The sequence below is a fragment of the Saprolegnia diclina genome (assembly GCF_000281045.1).
Source record: "Saprolegnia diclina VS20 unplaced genomic scaffold supercont1.30, whole genome shotgun sequence".
Classification (NCBI taxonomy): domain Eukaryota; phylum Oomycota; class Saprolegniomycetes; order Saprolegniales; family Saprolegniaceae; genus Saprolegnia; species Saprolegnia diclina.
The window spans coordinates 437,793-451,587 of NW_008246097.1; the positions used below are offsets into that span (position 1 = coordinate 437,793).

Consider the following 13,795-nt stretch of genomic DNA (forward strand, 5'->3'; position numbering starts at 1 on the left):
TGTTCGAATCACACTATCTACCCGCCGTTGCAACACTAAAAGCGCCGTAACCTAGGTTATCAAAACCCGGAGGTTGAAGGTACCCATCGCCGACCAATTGGGAGGCGGCGCGATCCTTCATATCGCAGCGCAGCAGGAGCGGCAGTCCATCAATCGCCGTTTGTCACTTGTGAGCATGGCCCAGGAAGTCCCTCCGCGGAAGCTCTCCATGTCACCCCAGCGTCGCATCGAGCGCGGCCTGCGCCTCGACACGCTGGACCTCGAGGCCGCGCCCCTCGGGCAGCGCGTCTTCGAGTACCTCGACAAGGACCACAACGGCACGATCTCGGCCGCCGACATCTTTGCCGAGTTTGACCAGTGCGGTCTGCGCCACGACGACCCGCGCATTGCGCCGCTGTGCTCGCACCTCGAGGCTCATCCGGACTTGGTCATGGACTTCGAGACGTTCCAGTCGACAACCAAGGACTGCGCCGAGACGATTGAAAAGTGCTTTGGCGGGCAGCTCTGCATCCCCAAGTTCAACGCGTTCCGCTCGGACGTCGAAGGCCTCTTTGACGAGACGTGTGCCAAGAGCGGGCTAACGGCGCGGACGGCGAAAGCGACGTTCGCGGTCTCTTTGTGCACGGTCGACGGTCAGCGTCATGTCATGGGCACGTCGCCCCAGCCCGGCGCCATCGAGGTAGCGTCCATCTCATCATCTACGTCGACGTGAGGCTCATGAACGTACTACGCAGTTTTGCTTGGAAGAGTGCTGCAAGCCCATCTTGTACAGCATGGCGATGGAGACCCACACCGACATTGACGAGTACATTTCGCACGAGCCAAGCGGTCTTGGTGCCCACGCCATGGCCCTCGTACGTTCCTATATATACGGCTCGAACCTCCCACTCAATACGCCACCCTGTAGCAAACCAAGAAGGAGAAGAAGCGGCCGCACAACCCGCTCATGAACACGGGCGCGCTCGTCTCGTGCGCGCTCTTGCTCGACGACAACAGCGCGGTCGACACCAAGTTCAACGGCTTCTTGGGCCGCGTCAATACGCTCTTCAGCCGCGACAGCACGCCCTCCTCTTCCCCCTCGGTGTCGTCGATGGAAGAGGCGACGTACGCGAGCATCAACAAGTCGATCGCGTACATGCTGGATGCCGCCCACTGCTTCCCGCCCAAAACCAACATTGACGACGTCCTCGGCCTCTTCTTCCGGTCCTGCGCGGCGCGGTGCACGGTCGACGAGCTCTCGGTGTTTGCTGCGACGCTCGCCAACGGGGGGGTCCACCCGATCTCGGGCGACCGCGTCATGCAGCCGCAGACCGTCCACCACTGTCTCTCGGTAAGTTAGCATCGCACGGAGGATACATCACATGGCATGCTAGGTCATGTACTCGTGCGGGCTGGGCACGTACAGTGGCGAGTGGGCCTTCCACGTGGGCATGCCGGCGTTGAGCTCGCTCGGTGGCGCCATGATCGTCGTCGTGCCCGGCGTCATGGGCTTCTCGTCCTACTCGCCGCCGCTCGACGCGTCCCAAAACTCGATCAACGGCGTCTCGTTCTTCAAAGCGATCGCCAACAAGTTTACGTTCCACAACTTTGACTCACTCCCGATGATCAACCTCGCGCGCAAGGACCCGCGTCGCAACTCGCGGTACTCGAGCTTGCGCGCCAGCCTACTTATATACGTTAGATTGGTCCAAGAAGAGATCACGACCAAGCTCTTGATTGCGGCGGCCGAAGGCGACGTGTGCGAGATCCGCCGGCTGCGGTCGCGCGGCGCCAACCTCAACGGCACCGACTACGACTCTCGCACAGCACTGCATTTGGCGGCCTCCGAAGGCAAGATCAGCGTCGTCAACTACCTTGTCAAGCACGGTGCGAGCCTCGGGCCCGTCGACCGCTGGGGCGGCACGCCCATGTCCGATGCCATCACGTTTGGCCACCTCCACGTGGCGCAGCTGCTCACAAAGGCCGGCGTCACGTCCAGCAAGGCGCCGGTGCCATTCGCGCGCCACTCGTCGGCGACGCGGCCGATGCTGCTCCGCGACATGACGTGCTTTTACGCAGCGGCGAACGGCGACGTCGACCACCTCAAGTCGCTCCTCAGCGAAGGTTTTGCGTTCGCGTCGTTGCGCGACTATGACGCGCGCACGCCGCTGCACGTGGCCGCCGCCGAGGGCCGCCTCGACGTCGTCCAGTTCCTCGTCGAGCGCGCCCACGTGCCGATTGACGTGAAAGATCGCAGCCAGCGCACGCCCTTGTCCGAGGCGCGCCGCAGCGGCCACGCGCCGATCGTCGACTTTCTGCGCAAAGCGCTCAAGGCGCCGATGGCAGCGCCACACGCGTTCCCGTCGACACCGCGGACGCCGGCCCACGACAGCGATGACGAGCTCGAGGGCTACGAGATGTCGTCGCACTCCGCGACGCAGTTTCTCCTCCGCGCCGAGTCGCGCGAAGCCAACAAGGCGGCGATTGTCGGCGCCAACGAAGCGAGCAGTGACGAGAGTCATCTCGCCAAGGTGGACGTGCGCACGCTTCTCCGCACGCTGCGCGAAAGCGGCTTGCTCGAGAACGACCCGCGCCTGCGCAAGCTCGTCGACAACGTCAAGCTCCTCGGCCTCGACGCGACCTTGTCGTACGAGCAGTACCGGTACCTCACGGAAAGCGGCGCGATCCTGCTCGAGAAGGCCATGGCGCACGCGCTCGTCATCCCCAACTTTGGCGAGTTCTGCGACGAGGTACTACCTTCTTCCCTGCCACGACGATGTTCGGAATGAGCCTTTTGATGGGGTAGATGATTGATATTTTCGAGCGCGCCAAGCTCAACCGCGACGGCCACATTGCGACGTACATCCCGCAGCTGGCGAACGTCGACCCCGAGAAGTTTGGCATGGCCCTCTGCACCGTGGACGGCCAGCGCTTTAGCCTCGGGGATGCCACCGACACCTTTTGCGTCCAGTCGTGCAGCAAGACAATCTCGTACTGCTTGGCGGTCGAAGAACTGGGCCCGGAAAAAGTGCATTTTCACATGGGCTGCGAGCCGAGTGGCCTCCGCTTCAACGACTTGAGCTTGCTCGAGCGGAACGGCTTTCGTATTCCGCACAACCCGATGATCAACTCGGGTGCGATCATGTCGTCGTCGCTCATTCGGCGCGACTTGCCGCTGCACCAGCGGTTCGAGTACGTCATGTCCATCTGGAGCGCGCTCTGCGGCGACGTCAACGTCGGCTTTGACAACTCGGTGTGTCTCTCGGAGCGGTCGTCGGCCGACCGCAACTGCTGCCTCGGCTACATGATGCGCGAGGCCGAGTGCCTCCCGGACGACACGGACCTCATGGAGACCCTCGAGTTCTACTTTGAGCAGTGCTCGCTCACGGCCAACTGCGCCGCCTTCTCGGTGCTCGCGGCGTCGCTCGCGACCGGCGGCGTCTGCCCGCTCACGAACCACCGCATCTTCAAGGCCGAGACCGTCCGCAACTGCCTCAGCCTCATGTTTTCGTGCGGCATGTACGACGCTAGTGGCACGTGGAGCTACCGCGTCGGCATCCCGGCCAAGTCGGGCGTCTCGGGCGTCCTCCTCCTCGTCATTCCCAACGTCATGGGCGTCGCGCTCTGGTCGCCGCGCCTTGACGAGATTGGCAACTCAGTGCGTGGCATCCAGTTTAGCGAAGAGCTCGTCCAGCGCTTCGCATTCCACAACTTTGACGCGTTCGTCGAGCACAGCAAGCTGCCGTCGCCCGTCTTCCGCGGTGGCGCAACGAGCTCGGGGGTCGCCCACGACGCCAAGCAGCGCCGCAAGCTGCTCTACCCTTCGCTCTACGCCGCGTACGAAGGCAACGTCGAAGAGATCCGCCGCCTCAAGCTGCTCGGCGCCGACGTACGACTTCCGATCTGATGGATGGTTTTGGATAGCTTATGAACCAACGTGTAGGTCAACGCCGCCGACTACGACGGACGCACCGCGATGCACATTGCTGCGTCCATGGGCCACGTCGCCGTCCTCAAAGAGCTCGTGTACCAAGGCGGCAACGTGCACGCGGTCGACCGCTGGGGTGGCACGCCGCTCTCGGACGCCACGCGCTACGCCCCGTCCAACGCGGACGCCGTCGTCCACGTTTTGCAACAGGCCATGCGCGCGCACGCATAGACGTTGAGATATGGATCATAGACGTGGGTTGCATCCATCGAGAGGACACTTGGGCTGCACAAGGGCCTCGATACGCCTGTCTGCAGCACCGCCATGGCCGGCGTGTTCCATCGAGTCGTAGTTTAGTTGGTCACGCAACACGTGGATCACACGGGCAAAATATCGACTAGTAAAGCAAACGACGACTACTGGCTCACGAGCTGGAAGAAGATGGCGAGGAAGAGCATAAAGACGATGAGCGGGATGTACTCGACGAGCGACGAGCTCTGCGTCTTCTTGACCTTGGCGCCCGGGTACGTCTTCTTGGCGGGGAGCGCGCGGGCCTTGGCGGCTTGCGCCGACTTGGGCGCTTCGACCGTCGGTGTCGGCGTCACGGGGGTCGCCACCGTTGCCACCGGGAGCCCGCCCTTTTGCCGGGCGTCGTTTACGAGCTCGCGCACCTGCGCAACGACGTTGTCGTCCTTGGAGGCCTCGGCGGCCGCAAGACCATTGGCGAAATGGGCTTCGGCCGCGTCCTTGTTGCCTACGAGATGCATGTCAGTCTCTCTTCCATCGTAACCAGCATGTCCAAGTACCTCGCTTGAGCGCGAGGATGCCCGTGGCGATCTCGGTGAGGCATTGAATGCGGCCGTTCTGGATGCTGCTGGCGTCGCACAGGGCCGAGCACTCGGCGAGCGTCTTCTCGGCTTGGTCAATCTCGCCGAGCTCGGCCTCGCAGTACGCCTTGTTGCAGAGCGTGTCGGCAATGTCGCTGGAGATCTTGGCCAGAATCTCGTCCTTCTGGTCGTTCTCGATGCGCGTTTCGACGTCGGCCTTGAACTGGCGCAAGGACGCTTCGACCTTGAGGAGGTTCTCGCGCTGCTCCGAAACCTCTTCCGAGAGCGCCGTGAGCTTCTTAAACACTTCGGCAATGACGTGCTGGGGCGGAATCGGCTTCATCGCATGCGCGCGGTCCAGCATCTCGTGGAGCACCGTCTTGCAGTTGGCCTTGGTGTCAAACTCAATGTAAAAATCGGCTTGGAGCTGGAGCAGTTTGAGCACGAGAAACTTCTCTTCGTTCTCCATCGGCTCGTACGGCAGCGCACGCACTTCGTCCCAGAGCTCGTCGAGCGCCGATGCCTGCTTCGGGTCCTTCCCGCCGCTCTTGAAGGCGTTGACGCCATGGACGACGAGCACTTCGAGGCAGCTCAGGACGCCCTTGAACTCCTTCTGGGACACGAAGAACGCATGCGTCGACTGGACGAGGTTGATGTGCTTCATCGGGTCCGTGATCTTGAGTACGTGCATCTGAATGTACATGAGCGCGATCGCCGACTTGAGGTCCACGCGCGCGCACGCCTCCTGGAACGCCTATAGAGATGATGCAACATGAGACGAGATGGAGGAAGAGACGAGTCGTACCTCGGTGATGCTGGCGAGCGCGAGGTCCGGCTGCTGGTTCTCCGTGTGGAGGCGCGCGATCCACTCGTTGCACTGAAACACAATGTCCCACTGCTGCGCCATCGTCGCGATTTCCTTGGCCTTCTTGACGTACTTGAGGCCCTCTTCCGTCTGCTTGAGCATGCCGCACGACCGCGCCGCGTGCAAGAGCAGCTTGACCATGCGCTGCGGCGGCGCGCCGGCCTGGACGCCAATCATGATCGCGCCTTCGAGCGCCTTGACGCACATCTCGGCTTCCCCGAGCACCGTGTGGCACGCCGAGAGCGCTTCGAGGAACTCCATGCGCCGCTCCGGGTGGGGCATGTCCTGAAGCGCCTGCACAAAGTGAGGAATCGCTTCGCGGTGCTTGTCCTGCTTGAAGAGCGCCATGCCGATGCTGCCGTTGATCGCACCGCACGCGTCGCGCCGACGGACCTTCTTCGCTTCTTCCAGTGCTTGCTTGAAGAATGTCACCGTGTCGTCAAGGTTCTCCGCCTGGAAGGCTTCGTTCGCCTTGCCCATGAGCTCCTTCATCTTGCCCTCAGCGGCCTGCGCGATGGCCAGCTGCTCCAAGTCACCTGCTACGCCTTCGTCCCCCGGCATGCCTTCGCTAGCCGCCTTCAAGTCGTTTTCAGCGTCTTGGACAAAACCCATCTGCATGAACGCGTGGCCACGAAAGTGCAAAGCCTTGTGCAAGGCCGGGTTGACCTTGAGGATCTCCGAGCAGAGCGGGACGACCTCGTGGTGCAGGTCTTGCTTGATGAGCGCGATCGCGAGGTTCATGCGGCACGACTCGATAAAGATGGCGGGCGCGTCCGTCGGCGCGTGCGCAAGGAGGTCCTTGTACGCAGTCGCGCCTTCCGCAAACTTGCCATTCTCCATGAGGGCGTGGGCCTGGAGCCGCATGGCCTCGGCCTTCGGCATGCCGGTCGGCGCCGCCGGCGCAGCGGGCGCCGCCACCACGGGCGCGGCCGACTCGTCGTCCGAGTCTTCGAGCTTGTCCCACTTGGAGTAGTCGGTCATCGTCCTGGCGAATTCGAAAATATCGACACGTGTGTGAATTCCTCGCAGTCAACTCTGAGAATATCGATAACTAGAGGTATCATTTCTCAGAGGTTTGGCTAGACGCACGCAATATTAGCGCGCGTACGTGGCACGTCCTGCGAGGCGTGCCAAGTGCTCAGTCGAAATGCATGCGTCTCCCACTGCTGCGCCCACATCGACCCCCCGCGACATATAGTAGAGTACCTTTGCTGCAGCGACGAGGCCAGGACGCTGCAAAGCGCCCTACAGCAAAAAGCACCAGCGACAGCAACCCGTGGGCTTGCTGGCGCTGCGAGCTGCAGCAGTCGGACGCGCGATGTGCGACCAAAAAGAGCGCTGCACGTCTTCCGTGAATATGAAGCGATAAAGAATGGCTCATGATGCAACACCTACGAGGATACGCTGGCGGAAGGCGTCCGGCATCCTTGCGATGACCAAGCTGCGCAGCCATCAACGAGACGGCCAACGGTCGCAGCGTGTGGTCACAAGCAGCGCGATCACATGAGCACCATTGCACGATCACTTCGTACCAGATGATGCATCCTCGTCCCGAAAGCGCGCCAGAATGGACAGTTGGCGACGTCGTCGGCATGATGATAACCAGGTAGCAAGATGCCAGTATGCCAGTATGCCAGTATGGTTGTGGTAGCCTTGTTGACCTGCTCGAGACACCGCTACCGTCATGCTGCACGCCAAATCGACGTTGCCCCGCATCGCGAGTAGCCAGCATGCAATTCATGATAGATTAGGATACAATCACCACAGGACTTAGAGCTCGACGTCCTTGGCCTCAGCGAGCATCGCTTCGTTGTCCTGACCATCGTCGTCCGTGTCTTCATCCTCTTCGTCTTCCTCGTCGTCCTCGTCGTCGTCACTGCTCTCGCTCGAGTCGTGGGCCTCCGCATGGTTGTCTACGCAGCAGTGTGACGACACGAGAATGGGGAAGCGCTGAAACGACCGACAACGAGCTTGAGCTGCAGCGCGGTCTGGAGGTTCTTGATCAACTGGTTCGCCGGCTCATGCGCCAAGACTAGAGACATTCCTGTCACGTCGCCATCGGAGTTGGCCGCGTACTCTGCTGCGCGAGTGCGAGCGCCTCTTCCGTCTCCTCGTCCTCGAGGTGCCCAAGAAACTAATGCACATCCTCATCCGCCAGCATATCCAGCCATGACGTACCGTCGTAATCATCTCGATCGGCGCCTTCCCGTCGGCCCAAGCGCCATCGATCTCGTCCGAGAGCACCTTCTCGACGACATGGGGCTCCCGCAAGTCTACGCACCATGCTTACCCTCTCATCGCGATGGCCGTCTACCTGCGGGGTCCTCGCTCTTGCTGCTCGCAAGCGCCGCCTTGATGCTGTCCATCGCCAAGGGTCGCGGAAAGATCGGATGTGTCGAAACAAGTACGATGCTCGGTCAGGTGCGGTTTCGCGCTGGCTATCATGAGCCTGGGGACAGCCTTCTTGGCTGGTGCCGTTCATGGCCGCCTCGTACTCTTGCCTTGGCTGCTCATGCTATACCACGAGCCTCCAGCAGCTTCATTTCCCATCGGCTGCAAAGCTTGGAGGAGGATGCGTCCTCGACACCCATGTGCTCAGCAGTTGCGAGGTATGACGTGGCACGCTACGGTGCGTTCACCTGGGCGGTAGCATGCGCTGATGGTTGGTTCACCAAGTCATTGGAGCTAATTACGACCAATATGACATGGTCGACAAGCGCCCGCGACCGCGAATGCGACTGCATGTGATGCTCAAGGTCGAAGACGCGTCGACGGACGGTCCTGCATGCGTGGACTTGATTGGACAGATGCCTGCGTGACGCCGGCGCGCTGTTCTTGCGAGTCGACGCTCCAGCGCGCAGTCATCAATGGAGAAGGAACCACAAGCGCAGCGCACCGCAAATGCCTGCAGCTACTCAAGCAGTCGACCCGCGAGTCGGCTATGGCACTTGCCGCGACTTGCAGCTCGCAGAGCGTTCCCGCCGCATCGCGCATATGCTCTCTAAAGTGCGTTACCCGTTGCCGAATTATGTCCGGCAAGGCTAATCACACGCCATATTCATGTCCATCGGGTTGCGCTCAAAGGTCCCGGACTGCCAACGAGGGACCTGGCAATGCTACATTGGGCTACCCATTTGTGAGAGGCGTAGTACCTTGGGTAGCCAGCTCATCGAGCGTACCACCGACGATGCTGCAATCTTGGAGCACCACAGTTTCTTGCATTGATGGTGCTCGGGCAGGGCATATAGTAGCTAGTATGTACACCTGGCTCGGAGGAGCTCGACGATCCCGCCTAGCGTGGATGATGACAGTGGTCATAGCAGAAACACGAAGAAGGACTCAGCACTTCGATGCATAGTAAGCTTAAGCAGATGCGCCCCACAGGCGGCATCTTTCTCGGGTCTCCCACTGCATTCTCAGAGCGATTTCTCGCAGTAGCCAGACGTAGAAGAGAGCGGTAGAGAAGATGCTCGCTGCTCTCCAGCTTGGCTTGGACCCAGCCATAGAGTGCCTGCCGTCGTCCTGTGCCTGCCCCTTCAGCTGCGCGCAAGTTGCGTCCGATTAGTGTCCTGCCTGCACGGTACTTTGCATATCATTTGCCGGCGCACTTAACGCGTGTCGTCCCGTTGGCGTAATAAACACGAGGGTCAACAATTTTGCAGGATGGCGTCGCGATGGGATGGGGCTGGCGTGCCCGACGTGCTCATCGCCCACGCCGCCGTCGTCTGCGCGGCCGTGGCCAGCGGCGACGCCGACCGCTTCCTCCATGAAGACCCGACCGTGCTGCCCTACTCGGTCTACTTCAACCTGCCACCGCTCTACGCGAGCGACGAGTTTGTGCTCGTCGAAACGCCCGACTGCGTCGTCTGCTGCGTGAAGGCGCCTATGGTCGCGCAGCAGCTCATCGAGGTCACCGAGCGGCAGACGACCTTTCAATATGCTGGCCGCGTCCACGCCTCGTTCCATAAGCGCGCCGTGTACATTCGCTCGGTGTTGGAAGAGCTCACCGAAGCGACCAAGCCGCTCGTCTTTACGGGTCACTCGACGGCCGGTAGCATTGCGCAGCTCTGCCTCCTCGAGACGCTCTTTCGCCACTGCTGCTCGGACGAACTGCAGTTTGCGATCGAAACCATTGACGCCGACCACCGCCAGAAGAACCCGACCACCTTGTCGTCGCTTGACGAGCTCAACGAGTCGCTGCAGCTCGACCTCGAGATGCTCTTGCCGCAGCCGTCGGTCGCCGCCGAGATGGCGCGGCGCTTCTTTGCTATCGGCTTTGGGGCACCGTGTGCGGCAAGCGCCAACTGCCGGGAGCTCTTTACCTCGCTGGCGCTGCCGCTGCAACTGATCACGCTCGTCAACGAGTACGACTGCATCCCGTCGATCTACAACGTCGCGCAGGCGTCGTCGCTGGCCGCCAAAACCACGACCAAGTTCATTGCGATCTCCAAAGCGACCGCGTCGCTCCTCGGGCTCTTCCCGACCGTCGAGCGCCTCGACATGGAGGGCAGCGGCCTCAACCTCGCGCCGAGCGTCTACATCAAGATGACGTGGTGCATCCTCGCGACGACGGCGTATGTCAACATGACGTGGTCAGTGCTGCACAAGGTCTTCCGGCAGTTCCAAGACCACGTGCTCGGCCCTATGTGGCGGGACGTCCAGTACGTCCCCTTTGGCCGCTACGCATTCTTGTCCAAAGATTCGTTCGAGCTTGTCGTGCAAGACGATGCGGATGCGATCCTCGGGACGCTCCAGGCGACGCTCGAGGTGCTCTCGGCGCACGCGCTCTGGCAGCACGTCATGCCCGCGTACCTCGCCCAAGTGCTCAAGCGCGTCGACGACCGCCACCCGGACATGGACCACTACGAGCGGCTGCAGGTCCCTCGGGACGCCTCGTCCGCCGCGATCGTGGCAGCCTACCGGTCGCTCGCGCTGCGCTGGCACCCGGACCGGTGGTCGCGGTCGTGCGACTCGGCCGAGCTGGCGTTTGCCGAAGACATGTTCAAGCTACTGGCCGAGGCCTACGAAGTGCTCTCGGACCCGACGACCCGCGCCGAGTACGATGCAAGCCTCGCGCACGCCAAGTGCGCGAACGCCAAACTCTTTCCGATCTCATTGGACGACGCGCTGCTCCTCTTTCAGCGCGAAGCCGACAAGTGGCAGTGGGTTGTGCGTCCGATGGCGCGGTCGGCGAGCAATGCGCTGGGCGTCGCGCGTGCCAAGCTCACGCCGCACCGCTTCGAGACGGGCAACCACGACAACGTCTTCCTCGGGCACAAGATGCGCGTCTTGCGGGAGGATGCCACCATCACGTACGTTGGCCGAGACGACGTGCTCCCAAGTGACCGACCGGTGCCGTCCAAGCTCTCGGGTCTCACGGCCGCGTCGGTGGTCGGTGGCGCCGTCGCACTCGGCGCGGGCGTTGCACTTGTCATGAACGCGTGGTCCCAGTACAGCGACAGCATGAAGCGCCAGCGACAAGCCCACACGGTCCACCAGATGCCACCGCTGTACCTTGAGCGACTGTTGACCGACGATGTCGACGACGACGACAGCCTCCAAGTCCTCGAAGAGTTTTACGACTGTCTCGACGAGCTCGAGCTCGCTCGCTTGCAGCAGTCGGCCGAGGACACCTTCTTCGACTGCCTCGAGAGCACGCTGACGATCTGTGACGACACGGAGCACCGTGTCGTCTTCCCCAACGGCGCGTCGGTGCGGACGCCATTTGGATCGGGCGTCGTCGTCGACGCGTCGCTCGACGGTATCTACGAAGTCGAGATCCACGGGCTCGGCACGGCGTACGTGCAGCACAGCGACGTGCGGCGCGGCGGCGAGGCTGAAGTCCACGGAAAAGAGGCCCTCCTCGAGACCAAGCGCAAGGACCTCGTCGCGCTCGTGGTGAGTCGGTACGCATTGCAGTCACCGGCCCCCGCCTCGATGCTGGCGGTGGGCACCGACGCCGCGCTTGACAGCGGGGTCAAGGCCGCGGGCGGCGTCGCCCTCGTCAAAAGCATGGAGCGTCTGGCGCCGCGCGTCTCGTCGTCGGCGGCCCCGCTCGCGATAGCTGCGATCCTCGTCGACATTGGGCGCGAGTACATCGAGTACCGCGCCAACCGCAAAAAGCACGGCAAGTGGTCAACTGCGACGTCCGAGCGGCTCCTCATGCAACGCTTCCGCCTCAAGGCCGGATATCACGTGGCGGGCGGCACGGGCGCCGCCGCCGGAGCGACCCTCGGCGCGTACGGGCTCACGTCGAGCGTCGGGTACTGGACCGGCTCGGCGTTTCTCGGTCCTGTGGGGCTTGCTGCCGCCACCGGCGCCGCTGTCGTCGGTGGTATGCTCGGCTACTTTGTCGGCGCGTCGGCGTACAGTGGCACGACCAAAGGGTACTTTTCGTCGTTGGCGCGCGCGACCGATGAGATTGAGCGGCTCGAATTTGGCGCCAAAGTGCTCTTTACTGAGTTTGACCAGTCGGGCTCGGGCGCCGTGCCCATCGCTGACGGCGTCGCGCTCGTGCAAAAGCTGTGTCGCGCCGCGGGCCTCTCGCCGCCCGACGGCATGCCAACGTCCAACGAGACGCTCTCGTGGACGACGTTCTGGGAGTGGGTGAGCCTCGAAGCGGTGCGCAAGCTCGAAGCCCTCGAAGCCGAACAAGACGTCGAGTACAGTGGCGGGTGGTGGCCCCGGTACCTTGGCTCGTTTGTCTACGCTTCGCCGCCGGTGACCAAGCAGCTCCGGTCGCAGTCGGCGCCGGCGTCGCTGCTCAGCGCCGTTGTGGCAACGCCGCCCACATCGCTCGACCGGCCACGACGGCCGACAGTGACGAGCCGCAAGAGCCTGCACGTCGAAGCGGCCCAGCTCGAGTGCCTCGTCGACCACGACTGGCTCACCAAGGAGGACGCGTACCACCTCAAGACGCTCATGCTCTCGGACGACGAAGGGTTGCAAAAGTGCGCGCTGGAGACGATCCACACGATGCAGGAGGCGTGGGAGGTCGAGAGCGAGGGCGGCTGCCTCATCACGTCGGCCTTCTCGCCCGTCGACGCGCCCGAAGTCGACGACGCGCACCAAGTGGAAGTGAATGGCGCGCCGCGCTACGACGAGCGCGAGTGCTTGGACGTCATGTGCTCACTTCTCTCGGCGGACGGCGTGCGAAGGCTCTTGCTCGAGCACGGCGTCGACGTCCCGGACACTGCGTCGTTCACCCACCGCGACCTGCACGGCCTCGCGCTCACATATTTGGCCGACGAGCCGCTGTAGAGTTTACTATCGTAATTTGCAACTTGTTGTGTCATATGAGGCATCAACTACCACAGGTTTTGGCGGTCGCTTTCCTCGGCGAGGGGTGAGGGGGTGAGAGACGTGGACGATGCTGGGACCAGTGTCCTGACGAGGCACCCCAGAGTGGAGATGCTCAAAGAATATGGCAAAGCCTGTTGTCTGCCTCACTCTCAACGGACCAACTTCTCTAGGACGTGACTCATACGGCTGCACACACAAGGGAGGACGCACGGGTCTCATCGCCCAGCGTCGACAAGGCGATTCCTGCCGACCTAAAACGTGGTGGCGTGCGACCAGGTCAAGGCCGGTACCCGTCGAGGTGCAACTCAGACTCAACGCAAACTCAACGCAGACTCGACGCAAACTCAACGCAGACTCGACGCAAACTCAACGCAGACTCAACATCACGGCGCCATCACTATCGCGTGCAATCTCAACTACCTCATGGAGGGTCGCGCGTGGTACTTGACTGCCAACGCTGCCTCAAACATTGCTCGACGTGCGCACGCGGACAGTTGTAATAGTCTAACTTTTCAATATACTAGCATATCATTTTGCCGAGCTTAAAAACAACAGCGCGACCAACACGAGCCTCCCTCTCCATGTCTTGAAATGCCTTGGCCCATCTGCTGCCCCACGAACGACGAGAATAGGGTGTGGGAGAAGTCCAACGGCGCAGTCCGACGACTCGCAGCTCGTTCTGAACAAGGTACTGGGGCGAACGTCCTCGTCGCCCTCGTACTAGTAGAAATGCGCAAGTGCCTCTGAAATGAGGTTAAATGCGTTTAACCTACCGGACTACCAAACGCGAGTTTCTCCTGCTGTCGGCATCCAACGGCAACGCGACATGGCGTTTTAAGCTCCCCAAAGTCGTCTCTATATGCCTGCAACGTATGAGCGATTTCATTTCGAATG

The 13,795-nt window shown here is 61.9% G+C and overlaps 4 protein-coding genes across 4 annotated transcripts; 2 read left to right on the top strand and 2 right to left on the bottom strand.

The window, feature by feature from the left end:
- Positions 1-104: 104 nt before the first annotated feature.
- SDRG_09518 (hypothetical protein) lies at positions 105-4,335 on the top strand. Its single transcript, XM_008615460.1, has 7 exons — positions 105-679; positions 735-854; positions 908-1,330; positions 1,374-1,642; positions 1,682-2,729; positions 2,786-3,868; positions 3,923-4,335. Exons 1-7 carry the CDS (start codon positions 176-178, stop codon positions 4,136-4,138), a joined length of 3,663 nt encoding a protein of 1,220 aa, XP_008613682.1. The 5' UTR covers positions 105-175; the 3' UTR covers positions 4,139-4,335.
- On the bottom strand, positions 4,153-6,598 carry SDRG_09519 (hypothetical protein). The gene is made up of 3 exons (XM_008615461.1): positions 5,540-6,598; positions 4,714-5,488; positions 4,153-4,661 (listed from the first exon to the last, which is right to left on the bottom strand). The coding sequence occupies exons 1-3, from the start codon at positions 6,578-6,580 to the stop codon at positions 4,324-4,326; spliced, it is 2,154 nt and encodes a 717-aa protein (XP_008613683.1). The 5' UTR covers positions 6,581-6,598; the 3' UTR covers positions 4,153-4,323.
- Positions 6,599-7,298: 700 nt separating this feature from the next.
- SDRG_09520 (hypothetical protein) lies at positions 7,299-8,591 on the bottom strand. The gene is made up of 5 exons (XM_008615462.1): positions 7,914-8,591; positions 7,778-7,872; positions 7,676-7,733; positions 7,560-7,631; positions 7,299-7,512 (listed from the first exon to the last, which is right to left on the bottom strand). The coding sequence occupies exons 1-5, from the start codon at positions 7,963-7,965 to the stop codon at positions 7,370-7,372; spliced, it is 420 nt and encodes a 139-aa protein (XP_008613684.1). The 5' UTR covers positions 7,966-8,591; the 3' UTR covers positions 7,299-7,369.
- Positions 8,592-9,061: 470 nt separating this feature from the next.
- On the top strand, positions 9,062-12,921 carry SDRG_09521 (hypothetical protein). The gene has a single exon (XM_008615463.1). It carries the CDS (start codon positions 9,263-9,265, stop codon positions 12,857-12,859), a length of 3,597 nt encoding a protein of 1,198 aa, XP_008613685.1. The 5' UTR covers positions 9,062-9,262; the 3' UTR covers positions 12,860-12,921.
- The last annotated feature ends 874 nt before the right edge of the window (positions 12,922-13,795 follow it).

What these genes read in the sequence shown, in the direction of transcription:
- SDRG_09518 (XM_008615460.1), top strand. Translation starts at nt 176, where the DNA reads ATGGCCCAGGAAGTCCCTCCGCGGAAGCTCTCCATGTCACCCCAGCGT. An exon ending in CCGTCCACCACTGTCTCTCG is followed by an intron (nt 1,331 to 1,373) that starts GTAAGTTAGCAT and finishes ATGGCATGCTAG; the next exon opens with GTCATGTACTCGTGCGGGCT. An exon ending in GACCCGCGTCGCAACTCGCG is followed by an intron (nt 1,643 to 1,681) that starts GTACTCGAGCTT and finishes TATATACGTTAG; the next exon opens with ATTGGTCCAAGAAGAGATCA.
- SDRG_09519 (XM_008615461.1), bottom strand. Translation starts at nt 6,580, where the DNA reads ATGACCGACTACTCCAAGTGGGACAAGCTCGAAGACTCGGACGACGAG. An exon ending in CGCTCGCCAGCATCACCGAG is followed by an intron (nt 5,489 to 5,539) that starts GTACGACTCGTC and finishes TCATCTCTATAG; the next exon opens with GCGTTCCAGGAGGCGTGCGC. An exon ending in CATCCTCGCGCTCAAGCGAG is followed by an intron (nt 4,662 to 4,713) that starts GTACTTGGACAT and finishes TGCATCTCGTAG; the next exon opens with GCAACAAGGACGCGGCCGAA.
- SDRG_09520 (XM_008615462.1), bottom strand. Translation starts at nt 7,965, where the DNA reads ATGGACAGCATCAAGGCGGCGCTTGCGAGCAGCAAGAGCGAGGACCCC. An exon ending in CGATCGAGATGATTACGACG is followed by an intron (nt 7,734 to 7,777) that starts GTACGTCATGGC and finishes GATGTGCATTAG; the next exon opens with TTTCTTGGGCACCTCGAGGA. An exon ending in GCTCGCACTCGCGCAGCAGA is followed by an intron (nt 7,632 to 7,675) that starts GTACGCGGCCAA and finishes GAATGTCTCTAG; the next exon opens with TCTTGGCGCATGAGCCGGCG.
- SDRG_09521 (XM_008615463.1), top strand. Translation starts at nt 9,263, where the DNA reads ATGGCGTCGCGATGGGATGGGGCTGGCGTGCCCGACGTGCTCATCGCC.